This window comes from Leuciscus leuciscus (genome assembly GCF_965113295.1).
Source record: "Leuciscus leuciscus genome assembly, chromosome: 6".
Classification (NCBI taxonomy): domain Eukaryota; kingdom Metazoa; phylum Chordata; class Actinopteri; order Cypriniformes; family Leuciscidae; genus Leuciscus; species Leuciscus leuciscus.
This window is the reverse complement of record NC_138730.1, coordinates 41,850,422-41,872,176: the sequence shown is the minus strand read 5'-3', so window position 1 is coordinate 41,872,176 and position 21,755 is coordinate 41,850,422. Positions and strand designations below refer to the sequence as shown.

The 21,755-nt window shown below is 37.5% G+C and overlaps 1 protein-coding gene and 2 long non-coding RNA genes across 4 annotated transcripts; 1 reads left to right on the top strand and 2 right to left on the bottom strand.

Annotated features, from left to right (window-relative positions):
• The first annotated feature begins 151 nt into the window (after window positions 1-151).
• Window positions 152-13,746, top strand: LOC309501207 (uncharacterized protein). The gene is made up of 5 exons (XM_082173287.1): window positions 152-398; window positions 11,115-11,180; window positions 11,749-11,834; window positions 11,948-12,120; window positions 12,399-13,746. The coding sequence occupies exons 1-5, from the start codon at window positions 390-392 to the stop codon at window positions 12,413-12,415; spliced, it is 351 nt and encodes a 116-aa protein (XP_082029413.1). The 5' UTR covers window positions 152-389; the 3' UTR covers window positions 12,416-13,746.
• On the bottom strand, window positions 10,950-11,558 carry LOC309501248. Of its 2 annotated transcripts, XR_014206814.1 has the most exons (4): window positions 11,391-11,558; window positions 11,256-11,312; window positions 11,103-11,171; window positions 10,950-10,993 (listed from the first exon to the last, which is right to left on the bottom strand). It is a non-coding gene; the product is annotated as an uncharacterized lncRNA (long non-coding RNA). The 2 variants fall into 2 exon arrangements; XR_014206813.1 differs by having other exon boundaries at window positions 11,103-11,312.
• Window positions 13,747-19,905: 6,159 nt separating the features above from the next.
• LOC309501226 lies at window positions 19,906-21,058 on the bottom strand. The gene is made up of 4 exons (XR_014206790.1): window positions 20,911-21,058; window positions 20,249-20,334; window positions 20,098-20,161; window positions 19,906-19,954 (listed from the first exon to the last, which is right to left on the bottom strand). It is a non-coding gene; the product is annotated as an uncharacterized lncRNA (long non-coding RNA).
• Between the last annotated feature and the right edge of the window lie 697 nt (window positions 21,059-21,755).

Sequence of the window (21,755 nt, the reverse complement as noted above, 5' to 3'; positions counted from 1 at the left end):
CACAATAACTAAAAATGAAAGTGTGAGCTACAGAGGAAACAGAGTTCTTGTTCAAATAAATCACGTGATTTCTGAGAAACAGAAATTCTCCTGTTATCTTTTACTTTCAATTTCTCCTTTTACATATGCCTTGTTCAAATACCGCTTCAGGAACTCATGTGCCCCCGCGAGATGTTGAGGAAAACATTCCTCTGTAATTTAAATTAATTAGATAGCCTACATATCATTTGATAGTAAAAACAAAGTGTTGCAATTTTTTTTGGTGCTAAGATTGAGTATGGTATGTGTTGTAATGAGTACTGATTTAGTCCAGCAGGTGGCAGTAGTGTTGTATAAAATGAAGTGCATTTGGAGTTGGAGGACAAGAGTATGATGCCATAAAGAATCGCATGCGCAGGGTAAGATTTGTGAAAGTGTAAGCTTGCAAGCGTAAATGGCGCGTAGGCTACTCCGTGCCAAAATCAAACATCCGAACGACCGACCGACCGATCGAACGTCTATCCGAACGTCTATCCCACACGCACGTTAACACGTCTTTAAGCTTGGTTAGGAAAGAAATGACACAAAGCTATGAGGTGTGATTTGTGCACTTTTTGGCGATCGCGAAGCAAACTGAGAGGTGAACTAACGTGTATACGCTCGCCAGTCGTCTGGCCAAAATCCCATAGTAATCAGGCGTCAGACGTAAGATATGAAACGTTAGACGTCACGGCCACGTGTTGGAGCTGCGCTCAAAGTGCGCGGTGACGTGGCGACGACGTAGCTGTGTAAGGATTTTTTTTTACTTTGCGTCTGGATAACGTACGTGTGGATAAACGTGTGGATAAACGCCTGGATAACGTACGTGTGGATTAACTCCTGGATAACGTACGCGTGGATAAACGCCTGGATAACGTACGTGTGGATAAACGTCTGGGTAAACGTCTGGATAACGTACGCGTGGATAAACGTCCGGATAAACGTCTGACACTGGCTAAATTCTATTTTCTTTAATATTGTAGCCTACCTTTTTAATTTGGGATATAATCATTCATAACACACTGTTTTCATGTTTTTATGGGTTGTACAAAAGTGTAGGCCTACACACTATTAGTAATAAATCTCATTTATATATGTTTATATATTTATTTATGTGTATGTTTAAAGGTAATATTGTAAATAAAAAACAGAAGTAAGGTTAAAAAAATAAAGGTAGCCTATTAATTTATTTTTTAACTGGTCATTGACTGATTTTAATTTACCTGTTAAACGTAATGTTTTATGGGTTTCTCTGTCTGTTCTGTATGCTGCATGTCTCCTTAATCAGAATCATCTGATTCAGATCAGCTTGGGACTTTATACAAAAAGAACATGTTTTTCTCGTAATAACAAGATGTTATGTCATTAAAACGACATATTTTCTTGACCTTATAAGAAAATATGCCTTTATCCACATAAGATTGAAAGCCTATCACGCCTTTATCACACTTCTACATTCAAATAGTAGCAGCCCCCAATCAGAGGCGAACAATTAATCAAATTAAACAAATTAATCAATGAGGCCCTTTTTAAAAAATATATTTTATATAGGCCTATAAGTTTTTTATATAATATATTATATATAAGATTTATTTTTGTTAATAGGCTATATCTTTATCACCTAGAGATATAATTAAACAAAAAGTAGTCATCTAACAGAAGCCTAAGTTGTTTATTTTTTACAACATTATGTTCTTATTTTGTTTAATTAACGAAATGTCAATATTCGTCTTTATAACAGAAGATACAATACAATACAAAAATCTTCAAGATACAGCCTACAATCTTCACATGCCGGATTGTCACCTTTTAAACAGTCCTTTGTGTGGTGGAATAAGCAATGCTATAGAAATATATTGTTAGTTTCTTAATTTAAACTTTATTTGAACTAATTATGCTAACTCAACTAATTGAATGTAAAGAGCTGTATACTAATTACCTACTAATTAAATCATGTCAAATAGTAGGCTATTGATTAGAGTTGCCATAGACTTGTCTAGACTAGTCATTTATTTAAGCAATTAGGACTAATCGCACGTTTATATTCAATCCTGGCTGCATAGGCTATTGCCTATATTCCGCGCTCAAGCGCATGCATAAAACTTGCCGCAAAGCACAGGCAAAAGTAGGCTAATGATAATAAATGTGTCTGAAAAAAATAACGAAGCATTTTAACTGTTTATTAATAAACTAGTCTTTTCTAAATCGTGTAGGCTGCCAGCAAACATATCTCCATACATCTCCGCTGTAATGTAGCCTATAGATGCGCCTTTCATACGGACAGGATTACATAATCAGATGGTACCGTATTTTTTTCGTTGGTGGACATTTTTTATAAGCTTTATATAGATAGCTATATTTCTCATGTCTGTGAGGCTTGTCTACATTGTTTTTCAGTTCATTTTTGAGACGCGCTCCAATTCACGGAGATCATGAAAGCGCGCCCTGTTCGTTTTATTTTATTTTACAAAAGCACAACGTTTTCTTCTTGTTGTGAGTTTACACAAATAAAAGTAGTTGCGACTGATGTATTATTCTTTTCTGTATGACCAGAAATGATGGAGTATTTTAAGTTGTTTCCACTGTTGATAGGAAAATGCGAGTGATGGCACCGGCGCCTCTATGTCATGCAGTGCGCGCTCCACACTCCGCACAAACACTCGGATATAGCCTACGCTTAATAATAGCGAACATTTATCTAGGTTAACGTTAGAGCGAGCGGCCATGCCAGACGGATAATCCTCTTCATGTTTAACTAATCAAATTATGTTGCATTTTCTTGCGCCAGTTTGAAAAGGGCGGCTGAAACACTTAGCCTACATAAACGCCCAACGGTGGTGTTTTTCTTTAAACAAATTCGTTTAGGCTTTAAAATAAATATTGTTTGAGGGCTAATAAATGCCACAATAATTTGTTTATTGTATTGCCTACTTATGTTTTTCATTTTTCTTTTACATTGAATACCATTTAAAGGATTTGCTGTGCACCGGCTTCGAAAGACACGTTGAGACACCTTTATTTTCTTTATAATAAAAGGTTTCTATGGGAGGAAAAGGCTTAACGTGTAATTAAATGCGTTGCGTTCATATTCTGGGCTCATCTGCTTTTCTGGATAGTATGGTTTATTAATAAGGTGTGTGCAGAATTTGATATTTTAACATAAATGTCCGTTGGGGGCTGCTATTGCTTCAGATTTTTGAACGTTGAAGTGATAAAAAATTATTGCCTATAAATTTTATGTGGATAAAGGCATATTTTGTACATGTCCTTATAAGGCCAAGAAAATATGTCGTTTTAACGACAAAGCATCTCGTTATTACGAGAAAAAGATGTCGTTTTAACGACATAAGATCTCGTTATTACGAAAAAAAGATAAAACGACATAAGATCTCGTTATTACGACATAATTTAGTGGAAAAAAATTATATATGTGGCAGCAATGCGTCACCGTAACAAGCCCAATTAAAGACTGCTACCTGTTCTTTTGCCTTTTTACATTTTGGGCGTTCATCCTGTGTTTGTTTGTTCCTGGAGGTGTTCCCTCAACACACTGTCAGCTTATGAGAGTTTGTAATTACATTTACTTGACTTCAGCGTGTTTCTTTTTGTGTCTTCATTGCTTGGTTTGTAAATTAAAACAATTGCAACCAATACATTTGGGGAAAAAAAATGGTTTGCTACTTCTAACTGAATTGTCAGTGCACTGAACTTGAAAAGTATTTACACGACTATAATAATAATAATAATAACAACAACAACAACAACAATAACATACTGGTTAATGCAAAATGTTAGCCAAATAATCCAACGATTTATATTTGTGTTAAATTTATTGGTCAAAACTATACTAACACAACAACATAGCAATAGTTCAGTGATATTAACACATCACTGGGTTAGTTTCTGGGTCATTTTTAACACCTTTTTTAACCTAGGCATTTCATTTAGACGTGTTTACTAAATGTTTAGTTTTAGGCAGTAAAATCTGTCAAATACCAACTGCAAGATTTAATTAATTGATTTACCTTTTTCTAACTGGCCGCCTTAAGTAATATAGCTAACACTTGTTGCAGTCCTAATATATTAAATCTTGGGTAAATATATAATTATACTAATTATTATTATACTGATTACTAATAGTGTCTACACTGTTGCCCAACCCACAAAAACATGAAAACGTGTGTGTTATGATCATATCCAAAATTAAAAAGGTACATTAGTAAAGATAATAGAATATAGCTTAAGAATTAATCCAAACGTTTATCCACGCGTACGTTATCCAGGCGTTCATCCACACGTACGTTATCCAGGCGTTCATCCACACGTTTATCCACACGTACGTTATCCAGGCGTTCATCCACACGTTTATCCACACGTACGTTATCCAGGCGTTCATTCACACGCACGATATCATACGTCATTGGTCACGGCAAGGTACGCGATGATTGACACGATGATTGCTTAGTTTGCAAAGTAAATGCACAAATCACACCTCATACAAAGCGAGCGCCATAAATATGACTTTGCAACATGCACTCGTCTGAATGAACGTGACGTCTGCGTCTGCCGAACGTGACGTCTGCGTCTGCCGAACGTCTCGTCTGCGTCTGCCACATCACTCGTTCGTGTTCCGAACGTGGCGTTTGCGTCTGCCATAGTCTGCTGCAAGGGCGGTTTCCAGCACATTCCACACACTCATTCTTTATTATTTTTTCCCACTGATCTTCAGTTGTATTTTATAGCAATTAAGTGATTTTACCTTGCTTATGTATAGCTTTTATTCCAAATAGTAAATATGAATTTACACAAATATTCATGTTAAAATTTTTGTTTGCCATTGTTTCTTGTCAACATATCCACAGATAGCCTACTTATCAAGAAATCATAAAAAGCATGTAGCCTATGTAGCCTACTATTCACCACTAGGAGTCTCTTGACCAACACAAAAGAACGTAGTTGTAAACATTTGGGCTGATTTAACTAACATAAATAATATTTGTAATTTGTAATATTTGTAATGTTTAATTTTAGAGTTGTAATATTTAGTTTTAGAGTTTAGCCGAAGTTTGATTGACAGGCGGTCTGACAGTTATCATCAGAATTATACTTAAAAACCCCTTACCTGTCAGGGATCACTGGTGATCCTGGATTATTTTAGTTCAAAATATGTTTGAGCTTATATATCTCAATATTAATAACAGTCTGGTTAATTTTGAGTCTTGAACTATACACTCTCAAGGGTTGGCTTTCTAAATGCATGTGTGTTATGTTTCTATTCAGAATTACTTATGAGCAGTAACCTTTTTATTTTGGGCATTTCATGCATGCAGCACTTGCCAAAATTGGGGGTGATGAGGAAGGGGTTAAAAACAGTTAGGCCTACCTCAAGAGAAAGGCGAGCACAGTTTATTATTCTTACGCTATTAAAATGGCAAAGGGGGCATTTATTAGATCAAGGGCTAAGTGGCTGGAAGAGGGCGAAAAGAACACCAATAATTTTTTTGCTTTAGAAAAAAGGAATGCTAAAAGAAATTCTGTAACTGAGCTCTACATTGATGGCACCCTTTCTAAGGATCTTACTCACATTTCTAAATTTGTTAGCTCGTTTTATGGTAATTTATATCAGTCTAATTTTAACAGAGAAGAAAGTGTACGTTTTTTTGAAAAAATTCAGCACAGTATCCCTATTATTAGTGAAGATTATAAAGCATCTTGTGACGCTGATCTCTCTTTAAATGAGGTTAAAAATGCTTTGTTTGCTATATGAAGAAAGGAAAATCTCCCGGGATAGATGGGCTAGGAGCAGAGTTCTATATTCATTTCTGGGAGCTTATTCAACTCCCTTTAATGCACATGTATAGGGAGTGTATTGAGCAAGGGGAAATGACCACAACAATGAAGGAAGGCATCATCTCCTTGATCCCGAAACCTGGTAAAGACCCTCACTTAATTGATAATTGGCGTCCAATCACATTATTAACTATAGATTATAAAATTCTGGCCTCTTTATATGCAAATAGATTAAAATCTGATTTAAATTCAATAATTGCAGAAACTCAAACGGGTTTCATGAAAAACCGCCACATTAGCAATAACATAAGGCTCGTTTTAGACTTGCTTGACTATGCTGACAATATTGATTCTGACGCCTTCGTTTTGTTTCTTGATTTTTACAAAGCGTTCGACACAATCGAACACCCTTTTTTAATACAAGCCATCAAGGCATTTGGTTTTGGAAGCCCTTTCATCGACATTGTCAGCATGTTCTACAAAGATATAAATAGCTCTGTTATAATTAATCAAAATACATCTCCACGATTTCAGATTAATAGGGGGGTCAGGCAGGGGTGCAACCATAGACTGTAAAAAAATATGGACGTAGTGTCCGTGACGTCACCCGTAGGTTTCTGAAGAGCATTTTTGAAGCCTAAAGTGGGCGGAGCCGGCCGTCGCCATCTTGGACTCGCGTCACTCCCGGATAACAGAAAATGGGCAAAGAGGCGGGGCGGGTGGGGAGGTAATGCTATGCTATATGCTACTGACAGTACCAAGTCTGCGACTGCACAGGGCCTCACGCTAAAGTGACAGTTGATGATGTAAAGCCAATTAAAAGTTCCTGTTTTTGCCCTTCGAAATATTATAATAGTTAAAAGACATGGCAACAAGTGAGACTGTGTATCGTGATTCTGTACTATTCTGCTAGTTGAAAATGTATATGCAGTAACTTAATATTACTCTGAGAGAGTGTGTGTGACAGTGATTTATGTGCATACATGTTAGTCACTCTTTTTTATAGTCTATGGTCCGTCAGCGCGGCATCGCTCGTCAAGTTCGTAGAGAGCTTATTCAGTCCATTTTAAATTCTGATTTTGGCCGCCTCTCAAATGGGTTAAACCATAGATATATTAACGTTACCTATGAAGTTGAAGTAAATGCGCTGGAAATCCGCGCTCATTCAAGGATCTGCATTTATAGCATGGACGGAGAAAGCACCGACACCTGCAGGATTTCATCTGACGGTACATAAGCATATTATAATCTGTTCCGTGCAGAACGAACGAGCCTTTATTGACGTTTTTAAATCTGAAAACTCCAAAAAGCAACGGAATTGTCAGACATCCATTAGTGCATGTTCACAGAGGAAAACAACTGAAATACAGCGCTGGTTGTTCTCTCGAACGATACTCGACGACAACGACAGAATCCAAATCCATGGGCGAAGTAATGGGTGTATTAAATTGTATGAAATAATCCCGAAAAAAAGCACAAACACTGCAGATATGGCAAGTTAGCAGCTAAAATTTGCTGAGGTGAAGTGACGGCTAGTAACAACACACAAACGGCTAGCATTGACATCAGCGGCAATCCACCTGTCACTCAAGTGGACACACCCTTAATTATGCAGAACTTTAAATATTAATCAACTAAACGGATGAGTTATAAAAAAATTCACCCCCCTCACAGTTGTCATGAAGGGCAAAATTAGCTGTATAGACCAAAACCACATAGAGATCCAGGCTGTAAACACGTTTTTTTCTGCTGTAAAATTTGGCATTTTAACATGGGGGAGATACAGATTTGACTCACTTTTGACACCAGCCTCAAGCGCCCAGTCAACGAATTGCAGTTTAACTCACTTCCGTGTTGGTTTCAAGAGAGAGACGGGGAGGTTGCCGCTTGGGTGCAACATTTCTCCCTTTTTATTTATCTTAGTAACCGAACTACTAGCTATACACTTAGTAAAGGAAGTACATTTTGAAGGAATAAAGATTTTTGGAAAAGAAATAAAGATCTCACAGCTGGCGGACGACACCACCATTTTTTTGAACAACAAGGACCAGTTGAGCATTGTCTTTGAACTGGTGGAGAAATTCTCTTCTGCGTCTGGTTTAAGGCTTAATCGATCCAAGTGTGAGCTGTTGCCACTTCATTGTTGTAGTGACTCTGCTATTGATAACATTCCAGTTAAACAGGATGTAAAATATTTAGGTATACATGTATGTAAAAATATGATAGTTAGACAGAACTTAAATTTTTCGAATAGGATCCAGAAAACCAAATTAATATTCAACTGCTGGCTACAAAGAGACTTGTCCGTCTTAGGTAGAGTATTACTCTCCAAAGCAGAAGGCCTTTCTCGCTTTGTTTACTCTTCAAAAAAGTCAACTAGACGTTTTTAGATTTCATTTGGAAGAACAAGTCTCATAGGCTTAAAAAGAATGTTCTCTCTAACCCTAAAGAAAAGGGAGGTCTAGAGATTTTGGATTTTATAGATGTGGTCAACACATTCAAAATTAATTGGTTAAAAAGGTGCATTCGAAATCCTGATTCAATTTTTTTCTTTATTCCGAACTTTATTTTTAATAAGCTGGGTGGGCTCTCATTTCTTCTAAAGTGTAATTTTCTACCAAATAAACTACCTATCAAACTGTCCAACTTCCCTCTTGGCCTGGAAATGATCCTTAAATCACAACTTCTCACCACACACGTCTCTCCTTTGGAGCAACAGCGACATTCTTATTAGGAATAAATCAGTATTCTTCCCTAAGTGGTTCGATAGAGGAATTAACCATGTACTCTGCTTATTTGATGATTCTGGCACCATGCTCTCTTATGAACAGTTTATGGAAGCTCATGATTTCCCAATACCTTTTAAAGATTTTAAATCTATCACTGATGCCATCCCTATTGGAATCAGACAATTAATTAAAAATCATCTGAGCTATGGAAACAAAGATATCAGACAGCTTTCACTTATGTTGGATGGTGTAGAACTGTCTGATAAAAAATTTAACAATAAGCATATTCGCCGACATTTGCAAAAGAGTAATAACTCCATTGCTCCAAGGGGGATGTTTTATTGGAATTCCTTAATAAGTGAAATAAATTGGGAAAAAAACATGGTTGATTCCTCACAAATACTGTATCTCTAATAAAGCTAAAGAGGTCCACTTTAAACTTTTACATAACATTTACCCTACAAATTGTTTTGTTGCTAAGTTTCTAGACATTGACACATGCTGCAGCTTTTGTAAACAGGACACTGAAACCATTCCTCATTTATTTTTTAATTGTCCAGTTACCAAAAGGTTTTGGGAAGATTTGGTTTTGGTACTCACTTTCTGGTACTCAAGTCTTCCTTATGTTTTAAACATTATATTTTGGAACTTAATATGCTTCTTAAATCACACAAGCTTGTAAAAAACAAGAAAAATGGAAAACTTTTGTGTAAATATTATGACCTATTTCCCGAATCCTCTTAATATTCTTATTTTTCCACCTCTATTTAGTATGTATGGTTTTTTTTTTCTTTTTTTTTCTTTTTTTTTTTTCTTTGTCTCTGGTATGGTATGTCTGTATAAATGTTTGATTGTATATTGATGGTTTTACACGTTTGTACCCAATGTTGCCTTCAATAAAAAAAAAAAAATAAAAAAAAAAATAAAAAAAAATTTGATCAGCGCAGTCAGTGGAGAGCAACTGCGCTCGACTGCAGAATCCGACACGTGCGCCTTGCGCTCGCGAGAGATTTTTAACATACGTCAGCATGACATCAGAGCAAGGCGGACCGCACCCGGACACATTTCTAACCGGCATGCATCTCGCGCTGATCACCGGTGATCGGTTCTGCGCAGATTTTGAGATGGTCCTCACTGCAGAACATGAAATCCATGGGGAGGAGTCGGATCTAGATCCAACTCCTCCCACCTTACATATACCTAAACCTACCCATCTCCACCCCCTGATCCCTAAACCTACCCCTAAACCTACCCATCTCCACCCCTTAATCCCTAAACCCACCCCTAAACCTACCAATCTCCACCCCTTATATCTGGATCCAACTCCGACCCTCGGATCTCGTGTACTGCATTGAGGTGCTACTGCAGATTTTGTTCATCTCAAACAAGCCTAATGTTTTTCAACCATTTTTCAACAGACTTGCTAAACCACCCCACCCCTAAACCAAGCCCCCAGTGGATTAGAGCAAATCAGGTAAAGCGGTTGAAAATACCCATTGTGGTTTGAAAACGCCCCACTGATAGAGAAACACCCACCAGTGTTCTGCAGAGATACATGCCTGAATGATCTTGTGCTCATAAACTACAAATCACTGTTAGTTCAATGTCACTGTCTCCACCCATGTGTGCTGTTGGCTTTCATCAAAATTTCAATGCTGATCCAACATACTTTAAACACTGAAATGTCAATCTCAACCAAAATTATGGTTTGAATCAAAACTCAAAATTGTATCAATGTCCCCATGCTATCTGTGCGATTTATTTCAACACTTTACTTACTTTGAAAATTAATGTATGTTAGTAGATTTAGCAACAATAAATGAAATGCAAGTAAAAAGTATGCTAAAAACAGAAATACATTATATGCACCATTGTTTGAAACTCAGAGAGTTCATGCATGTCAAACACACAAGACTTCCGTATAGGACGCATTTTGTGTTTTCTCTCTAATAAGGAAGCATCAATTAACTACTGAGAAGCCCACATGGAAAACCAAAAAGGGGCGTATACCAATTAGTGCCAATTTTCAAACTACAATTGGTGTTTTTCAACCATTTTTCAAAAGACTTGCTAAAATCATGAGGGCCCACCCCTAAACCAAACCCCCTTAGAGCAAATGAGGTAACACCATTGAAAGTGCCCATCATGAACTGAAACGCCCCACTGATTGGGAAACACCCAGTAGTGTTTTACACAGATACATGCCTGCAAGATCTTGTGCTCATAAACTAAGACTCACTGTTAGTTCAATGTCACTGTTTTCACCCGTGTGTGCTGTTCCCTTTCAGCAAAATTTCAATGCTGATCCAACACACTTTAAACATTGAAATTTTTATGTCAACCAAAATTATGGTTTATTTTTTTACAGTCTATGATCAAAACTCAACATTGAATCAACGTTACCATGCTGTCTGGGCTTGGGTGTTGATTGGGTCTCGGGACAGAGAATGTGTTCTCTAATTAATTATACAGAAAAAAATGTCGTATTACTTTGTGTTAGGCTGTGACTCGTTTGCAATGAATGTGTTTTTGATTTCCTACATATACCAATTAATGCTCTTTTACCTTGAATGGCAGGTGGGTGTTCATGCCAAGGCTCGTCTGCCTGGGAGAAGATCACTGGTACGTCTGGAGCTGAGAAAGGTGAAGTTGGTACATTTTGAATGTTATTAAAATATTTACATGACAAAAATAACAGTTTTAAAAATGTAAACTCACAATTGCTGAAGGATTTTCCTGCTCTACTTGGTGTGAGCAGGGGTCTTACAACAGGACCTGGAAAAAAAAATAGCACTCAGCAGTTACATACACCTACGTCTAGCAACCATTTACCTGGTTTCGTTGTATTTTTACCTTTTGTCTTGATGTTTGCAAGCGGGGCTTTTGGTGCAGGCAGAACTTTTTCTCTATTAATAATTTTCTTTTTTTTTGTGGGGGGTATCATGAGGCTCATCATCTGATGTGTATATTTTCTTTCTAAGAGCAAAATCATGGTATTAGATTATTTTACAAAGCAGGATTAGATAAGTAATAACACTGCCCTGTTTGTCAACTAAAAGAAAAAATTGACCCCCCCCCCCCAAAAAAAAATAATTACAATGTAATTTCCTTCCCCAAACGTTACTCCAAGCCATTACATTATTACATTTAAGTGTATCTATTCTTAAAGTAAAATATGCTTTGACATCTTACTTGTGAATTCTTCTTCCAGGCATCTCCGTTTCTGAGATGTCAGAAGTGTAACATGCCTTTTTCCATTTTTTTGCAATGTTGTCAAAAGATGCTGAAAGAAACGAAGTACGTGAATTTAATTCATGCAAGCATTAAGCCATGGGATGTCATGTATTTTACCATCTTTTTGATAATGTTCATTTACAGTGTAGTTTAACCTGCGTACCTGATTCGTGCAGAATTCTGACCTGGTGTTTGGTCCACCCTTTGTCTGGCTGTGGTGCCTCCATCATCCTGACACTCTTCAGCAACCGGTCCAAGTCTCTGAATGGAGGCCACCAGGAGTGGCAATCTGAGTACCAGGACTTTGCTATAGTTCAGTTGTCCCTTGTCCCACAGACTCCACTATCAGGTAATTGTTTTTTTTGTTTTGTTTTTACTGCAACAACCTAGAGCCCCATGATGTTGAAAGACACTTCTTAAATTTCAGTTGTTCATATGCATGAACATTTTCAATTACAATTTTTCATGATTCAAATGTACAAAATATCTGTGACAAAACAAAAGCACATGTGTAAAAAAATGTATTTAAATTAAAATAATAATTATTGTGTGTGTAAAAGAGGCAAAACAAAACAACGGTCATAAGGAACTAAGAAAGCTTTCCCCTCAATGTTCTCAAACTTTCAGAAATTGGTTGTTCTTGAGAGGTCATCAACTAGATGAATACCAAGTGCCGAAGATGGAAGGGGATAGTCCAAAAAAAGTTCATGATTGTTGAAGATTGTTGAAGCCCAAGAGGGCCCACGTCACTCCTCTGTTCACCTCTCTGCACTGGCTACCTCTCGCTGCTCGCATCAAGTTCAAGGCACTGACGCTTGCTTACAGATCCATCACAGGCTCAGCTCCCTCCTACTTTCACTCACTCCTACGAGTCTACATCCCTACCAGACACCTACGATCGGTCAACGAGCGACGTCTCGTGGTTCCATCACAGAAAGCCACAAAATCACTTTCCAGAACATTCTCATTCACAGTTCCATCAGAGAATGTCTAATATGGCGAGAAGTTTCACTCTCAGTAAACTTCCGGCTTCTGAACTGGTTGTAGTTCCACTCTGATTCCATATGAGGGCGCTCACAGGACGAGTGCAGAATGAATGGAGGTCTATGGAGATATTGCTCTCAAAATCCACTTTTCTCAGGATATAATTTTTTGTCGAGTAATTTGAATGTTGTTTTCGAAAGGGGATGCAAAGAAATTACACATTGCTGGGTGTTAGATTTTTTTGAGTCACTTATTTGCTTTAAAAAGTATTTTAAAGTGTCAATGACGTCATACACATCGTACGACCAGAGATACTGCTTTACGGCGATCCTTCAGTCACTTTGGTGCTTTCGCGCTCTGCACTTTCTTTTCTCTCGAGGCATCGATAACACAGCTGACACAGGGAAATACACGTGCTAGAAGAGTTTTTGTTTTGTTTGTTTCTGGTCCCGCTTCGGATGCCACGATGCCATCAAGCTGTATCTCTGGTCGTAATCAGTCCTTCACTGACCAATCAGCGTTCATTAGCAGAATGCTAGCGTGTTATGGGCAACAACAACTCAACCTGTAAGAAATCGAAAGAACATAAGTACTCGTTCATTCAACTTTCGACCTATAACCCATGTTGAACTTGCAAAACCTACAATCAAATCTGAGATTTCTCAACGGCAATCGGGTGAAAGAGACAAATTTAGCCGTCTAGCCCCATTGACTCCCATTCATTTTGCACTCATGGCGAGCGCCCCCCAGTGGAACTCTGGTGGAACTACAACCAAAATTCGGTACAATAGGACTTATTAGGGAGTGGGCAGGCTCTCCGTAGACGGGCTCTGGTTCCATGCTGGTGGAACGCTCTCCCCACCCTCATCCGGAATGCAGAATCCCTGACAACATTCAAAAGACAGCTGAAAACCCATCTCTTCCGTGAGCACTTAACCTTATAAAAAAAAAAAAAAAAAAAAAAAAAAAAAAATCCTTTCCCTTTGAAACATCACTTATCAGGCTTATGCTACTCTGAATAATACCTGAACTTCGTATTTTGAGCACTTCTTGCGTTGTTGTTGTTTTTGCCTCTTTATGATGACTCGCTGAATTTTTGTCCTAATTTGTAAGTCGCTTTGGATAAAGGCGTCTGCTAAATGACTAAATGTAAATGTAAATGTAAATGAAGGTACTGTAGGCAGTGGTGGACGAAGTACACATACCATGTACTTGAGTAAAAGTAAAGATACTCAAGGTAAAATATTACTCAAGTAAAAGTAGAAGTGCTGCCTTTAAACATTCACTTGAGTAAAAGTACAAAAGTATTTGCCTTCAAATGTACTTAAGTATCCAAGTACTATGATTTTTTTTATGACTATAATGTCCTATTATAATTTTTGTCACAAGACTCTTGCTTAACTCAGTCTACGTGAAGACTCCAATGTCACTCTTGGCACATCAATCTATTAATAAAATGACATTAATTAGTCTATATATATATATATATATATATATATATATTTGAATTGAATACATTTTTTGTTTGTTTAATTTTGGACGGAAGGGCACTGTTCCCAATACATTTACAGTATTTACTGTATATATTTTGGAAGACTATATATATATATATATATATTTTTTTTTTTTTTTGTATATATATATATAAAAAAAAAATTCTACGTTATGGGAGTAGCCAATTTCCCTCCAAAATTAAACACCAAAACATAATGCAGTGTTTCTGCTACTCCCCAGAAAAAAAAATGCTATTATATGCATGTAATTTTAGTGTCAACGTAATAAGCAATGTTCATTATGCCCCAATATTTACCGATAATTGCTGCTGCTCTCTGCCCCGCTTAAAATCATTGGCAACGCGATTTGTTTGGAACTATTGAGAGCTACACGAATCACGTGACCGCGCGGAGGCGAGATCACAGCGGCTGCACACTGCACAGACCATTCGGTGAATGATATTAAAATACTGCGAGATCGATTAGAGTGTACTAGTGTAGACGGCTCTGTATGCTTTTCAATCACTCTCGCGATGTCATAAACTGATCGGTCTGTGCAGCTCCGGTTCAAGTCGAACAAGCCTAGTGTGTCGCAACCTCATAGCCTACTGTCTATGGTCGCAACTCTCATATTTAACGGCTCTGGTTCACGCAGATAGCGCCAAGGCAAGTTCAAAACAAAGCACGCACGTTAGGCTAGTGATTGGTGGCTCGTTTGACCAGTTAAGTTTTTATCCACTCATAAATAAAAAGGAACGACTGATTTTGAAAATGTAGTAGAGTAAAAAGTAAGATATTTGACTTTGAAATGTAGTGGAGTTAAAGTAAAAGTCTTCCAAAATTTAATTACTTAAGTAAAGTACAGATACGCAAAAAAACTACTTAAGTACAGTAACGAATTACATTTACTTCGTTACTGTCCACCACTGACTGTAGGCTACATAAATTTCATCCCTCACTGAAATTATATTTTGCAGCTTTGCAACTTTACCCCCAATATAAACAAAACTGTTTGCCTGGTCCAGTTTCAGAGTGTAAGAGCATGTTTTTAATTATCTGTACTGTGAAGTTCCCTGAAAAGATTCGGGTAGAGGGTGTAAGGCCCGCTATATTGGCCCAATCTGCCGGTTCGCCAATACACGGGGAAGGTTGTCACGTGTTCTGTCCTCACTCATGCAAAGTATTTGTTGGTTAAATTTGCAATACATTAATCATGTACTCATTCGTTAATTCATCTGACTCCATAAATGAAAGGTTTTAATAATATCTGTGCCTCACTAAAAGTGAGCGAATGTTTGACTATTCCTTTTAACCATTAAATAAACAATGTCAAACCCAGTTGGAATAATCACATTGTAGCAATTTAATATTTCAGATATCAGAGATCAATTCCACAATCAATTCAAATATCTAGAACATGGTTATACATTGGTTACACCAAAGAATCTTACCCAGCTTGTACCTGAGAGAGAGAGAGAGAGAGAGAGAGAGAGAGAGAGAGAGAGAGAGAGAGAGAGAGAGAGAGAGAGAGAGAGAGAGAGAGAGAGAGAGAGAGAGAGAGAGAGAGAGAGAGAGAGAGAGAGAGAGAGAGAGAGAGAGAGAGAGAGAGAGAGAGAGAGAGAGAGAGAGAGAGAGAGAGAGACCACCTATCCAATTCCACGTCCAGCCAAGAAGAAGAGACAGAGAGAGCCAGAACACCTTCCTTTATCCTCTGACCAGGTGAGAAGGGGGATGGGGTGAGACCACCCTCAAATGGCTTCTATCCCACAGAAGGGGGGTTGCCTTATCTGGCATTATCTCTAAACCAGTTTCCTATGAACTTCTATAAACCTTATTTCCTTTTATTTTATCTATCTGGATATGAGATATCTGTACCACTCACTTTGAGACATTTCAAATGACACCAAAAGCATAAGTCAATGTTGAATATTCACATTAAACCATGTTCTTGGGTGAGTTCCTAGTTTCTGAGAGGAAGAAAGGCTGTATTGGGGGAGGTCAAATGTTAATCAGCCAGCAGGGCCCTTTTTTCCCATAAATCAGGCCTCAACCAGTATTTTCAGTCTTACAAGGGCCAGCTGTATGCAGTTTTCTGAGCATCTTTGGGTTGTTTTTCTTTTTTTCTTTGCTGCAGCTTTGCATCTCGGAGAACCTTCTTACAATTTGGCTTAACGGACATGTAGGTTTCCACAGGAGTCTCTTCAGCTTGTGCAGGTAATCCTCGAACTTGAAAGCGCTGAAGTTGTCGAGTACGCCATGGTTTTGCATCTTCTGCAAGATGTACAAGAGAGTGGACGTTGTAGGACAGGAATTTGGGGCCATATAACTGTCCAAAGTGTGTGACAAAGTCGCAGGATATCATTGGCATATTCAATGTGATCTCCAATTAGGCTGTTATTGCTCAGGATGAAAATTCCCACAAAAAACAACAGGAAGTTTTTGTACACCTCTGTGCCAAGGAGATCTTTTAGCATAACAGGGCCTGTGTACAATAAAAACTGTCTGAACTCGGTCGCCTTCCATCGATCTATTTCCCTCAGTGCCCTTGGTTTGCATGCAAATTCCATGGGAAAATTTTTCTGCCCACTAATCAACCTTTCTGTCAGCACACTGACCTGCAAGTGAGAGGACCCAGCCGAAGCCACTAGAGGAGAAGCCGTCTCATGACTCCAAGGCACACAAGGTGCATATAATCTAGGGGGAATCCAGAGACCATATCCAGGGAGGTTTCTTCCAGAGGTGAGGTTCCATGGTGGTGATCTGAATCAGTTTTATTTCGGAAACTCTCATTATTTCTAAGAGGCATGTCATTTCTAGGGAAGGTCATCCTGTTCTCCATGTACACGCCATCTTGAATGCACTTTTCGCACCCATAGCCTGTGTGTCCTTTCACCTTTTTCAGAAAAGCCTGTGCAGGTGCGTCACAAACCATTGAGGTAAGCTCAGCTGCAGTGTTAAACTGACTCCCTCAATTTCAAAACCATTGTCTAATTCTTTTATTTCACAGATTAAGTCTTTGAGATACTCATCCAGTGTTTACTAGCACCACAAAACAAACCTATTGTCACAGGTTCCTCCTGCACCAGGTTTTGCACAGTTCCAAGAATAGGCCAGACTAGAGTTGTTGAACTCTTGTAGAGAGGCAAACCATCAGTGTTCACCTGGAGCTCCAAATTGCTCATGTTCCTCAATGTTTATGTTTTTATAGAGTACCCCTGAAATGGATTGCAGAAGGCCAAAATGATAGTACTGGCCACCACGCACTGTTCCTAACAGTGTCCTGGCATCTTTTGGCAGATTCAAATCATGCTCGCGGAGGATATTGAGTAATGAATTTAGTGCCACATGTGTTATTTTATGTTCTGTTGCCCAGGTGGCCAAGTCATCATCCAGGGAACTTGTGGACTCTGTGTCTGTGTCAGATTCACTGCTATATAGAGCACTTGCTATGGTGACGTACTCAGGCTCATCAATATGGGAAAGACAATCCATAAATTCATCATCGCCATCGTCCACGGTGCTGCTTTTGTCACTGTGAATGCTACCATACTCCTCCCTCCATGATGGTGATGATACTGCTTGCATTGACTGCAGTTGTTTGTCAACTTTAGCTTTGGCTTTTCTTCGCAATGTCCAGTACGATTGTTTTTTGCAAGCCATGGTGCTGAGACATTAACACAGAAAAGTGCATTGTAATAACCTGTCTAAGCCAAATGCAGTGGTTCTCAACTGCAGTCCTAAAATACCCTTTTTTAGTAAGAATAAAATTGTATGTATTAAGTATTGAACCTAAATGTGTGCCTAGAAATAATATACAAAAGCTTATTAAACGTGTGTGGTCACTTTTTTTTAAAATATAATAATGTTTATTAATCTGTTTAATTAGTTACTTTGTGACTAAAATTTAAGTGTCAACATCTCTCTTTAGAAATAGAGAAACTCTACAGGAATCGAGCCCTCAAAGAACAGTTGATGAATGTTGGTTGAGGTTTAAGAAAACTGAACTCTGAACAATGTTCAGCCGAAATGTCAAATGTCAATATATACATTTATTTGATCAAAATACAGTAAAAACAAAATTGTATTTTATTATAATATATATATATTTTTTTTTACAATTTAAAATAATTGCATGCAAATATCAAAAAAAATAAAAAAAAATTATTCCAGGGATGATGGTGAGAATCCTTTGATAATAAGAAATGTTACTTGGGCATGAAATCATATTAGAATGATTTCCAAAGGATCATGTGACACTGAAGACTGGAGTAATGATGCTGAACAATCAGCTTTGCGTCCCAGGAATAAATAGCATTTTAAAGTATTTCTTTTAATTTGTTATACAATTTTGCCATTTTACTGCATTTTTTATTATTAAATAAATGGAGTCTTTAGTTAGTTTTATTTTGTGGAGTATTAATAAGACAAACAGATTTTTTTGTTATAGCAAGATATTTTCTTCTTGCTGTCTAAATACATTTATGTATTTAATATTCTTCAATCGAATCTTCAGATGAGAGTATTGAATAGCGCTTAGTTTCTCGCGAGAAGTGAATTACGATTTTCTGTTTCAGGGCATGCGATTGGCTGTTCGCTGCTGATGTCACTCTTTCATGTGAGGGCGGTGCGCGCGCGCGCCTCCGGGAGTCTGGATCAGGAGAGGAGTCCGAGTCGACGGTTGATGAGTGTCATCGTCATGAAGGTAACTTAATCATGTGTAACACGACCTGTTAACAAATAGAGTGTCTTGCATAATGACCATCATATATTTTTAGTGCTTGTGTAACTTAATCCGTGCACGCTTGGGTTATCCGGGCCGCTCTCCCCCTCGTGCACACATCGTCCCTACATTGGGCCACTAATGGCGCTTTTCCACTGCATGGGACGGTACGGCTCACTTAACACAGTTAATTCGGAGGAGTGAATGAAAACGAGTGAGCGATTTCGGACTGCAGTTGAGTGTGCAAATGGGAGTGATTTGTACGTTACACTCGATAACGTCCACTAAGGTTTCGGAAACCAGTGTTAAGTAGAACAACAGAACAATATTTGTACGTTAACTTTTCTCATCGTCTAATCAGGGGCGTCCAATCTTGCTCGTGTTGAGCCTTTGTCCCAACATTATGAAGCTGCAGACTCGGAGCCTGCATCTACAGTCCCGCACCCAGAGTCCCGCATTCTCAGACCCCTCAGCGCCTCCTGCTGTTTCAAAGATCGTATAACACCCTAATCCAAATGCCATTGAAAACAATAGGATGCAATATTATATTACGGTCTCGTTTTATTTTAAGTTATCCAAATAAATATTTGCGTTCCCTGCTTAATGCATATGCCAAAAAAACTCATTGTGTTCTCTGACTAACAAATTACCCCTTAGTTATTTTTTGAGCATGGGTGAAATTGAAAGAAAATTACTGATGGAAGTGATACAATTACAGATTGAAGTATCTTCTGAAAAATATTATGTGATATTATATTGCTACAATATTGCTACAATGTTTTTTTTTTTTTATTCAAATTCGAATTTTTCTTTCAGTTCAACCTATAATGGTCTAATTAACATTATACCTTGCTAACATTACAAAACCTAACATTGCTAACATTTTTGATATTTTGAATGCAAAGCAAAACTCAAATAAGAATAGACAAAACACCAATAATAAACAATTCTGTACTTTATTTAACGATCACCTAAACATCATCTTGCTGTAAACAGGACAAAGCAAAGAAAAAAGGAAGAAAGACTTGTGTTAGTGACTTTACTTTTCGTCTTTAATTGCATTAAAAAAAACCTCCTCATTCTGCTAAATGAATAAATGTAAAATGTAATGTAAATGCATAATAATTACTTTCTGGTGGGCGAATGCTCCTTTTTTCCTTTTTTTGCAATCACTGTCAAATTCCTCGACTTCACTAAAATAAAAGATGAATGCCATTGTCAAAAATATTGTGTAATAATAAATAATATATTTTTTTGCAAATGCAAATTACAAAGCATACCTAGAGTGAATAGGGCCACAGAGGAACACCTCCTCAGCCTCCTGCTAGGATAATGCCTGCATCTCATATAGGCCATGAATGATGGCCTGTCCATATAAATAAATTAATTAATATATAAAACATTTCAGTCAATACAAATTAAAAGAAGGAACCCAAACAAAAGGCCAAATGACACATTCTAGCTCATATGTTAATATAGACTGGTTAATACATAGTGAAGGCATAATACATTTGATTATTAGGCAATTGTATGAGTTGTAAATGGCTGGCAACAACTTCATATCACAGTTAAATTAATATTGATTAATTTTAATACTTACGTTTAATAAAAACTAATTTAAGTAGTCTACATAAATTATATAAAGTAAAATAATTAATATTAACACACTTAAATGTATTTAATTGGTCTACTTTATATCAACTAATTTTAATCAAATTTTTACAATGGCTTGTCTACAAAAAGTCCAAGGTTAAAGGCTAACGTTAGCTATCAAAATATTTTCGGCAAAAAAACATAGCCTACATTAACGGCTCAAATTTTGTTACAAACTAAATATTAAATGGACTATTCATATGTTGGTGTATCGATGAGCTATAAAGTAGTTTGATTAAAAAAGAAATCGAATGAGTATGATTCGCTAAATAAAATTGACGATACTCACGTTTCGGCTTAAGTTCTTCAAATGTTTATCCGATCCAATTTGATAGGAGGCGCTGAGGGGTCTGAGAATGCGGGACTCTGGGTGCGGGACTGTAGATGCAGGCTCCGAGTCTGCAGCTTCATACTACTCCTTTGTCCTGAAAAAATCAGCTCCTAGCCCAATTAAACGCCTGAACCAGCTAATCAAGCTTTTATTAGCTGTGTTGAGGCAAGTAGGAGCTAAACTCTACGGGACAGCGGCCTTTTATGGCTCGTTTCCACTGATAGCTCGTTTCCACTGAACGGTACGGTACGCATTTATTTGCGTTTCCACTATCAAAAGTTGTGAAGCGTACCAAAATGCCGTACCGTACCGCTTTTTGGGTACCCTTCCGTTGTGGCAGAGCCATAGAGAGAAATTCTCTCTATACACAAATCCGCCGCGATCTCTATGGGCGCCGCCATTACTGCGTGACGGCGGTGTGACACTTGCCGGTGCCCTCTAATGACATTTCAATGAAAGCGGATCCTGGGGCTTAAATATTGTGATTGTCAAAACATTTTAGCAACTAAACTGAATTGTATTAGGTTTAGTGACAACATGTTGCAATGTTTATAATATATGGTACAATTTCTGGTAAGCTACGTTTTTTTATTATTGCTTGAAACAAATTTCAGGATTTCAATTCAGTTCAATTCTTGTGATTTGATTTAATATTGACTAATTTTGATAAATATTAGGTACACAAGATGGGCGTTAATAAAAAAAAAAAAAACAGACACTGATTGATCGATATTATGTATAATGAATATACATTTCGGTAAGTTGTACTGTTTCTTTTAACATTGTTCATTCGTGTTTATTTA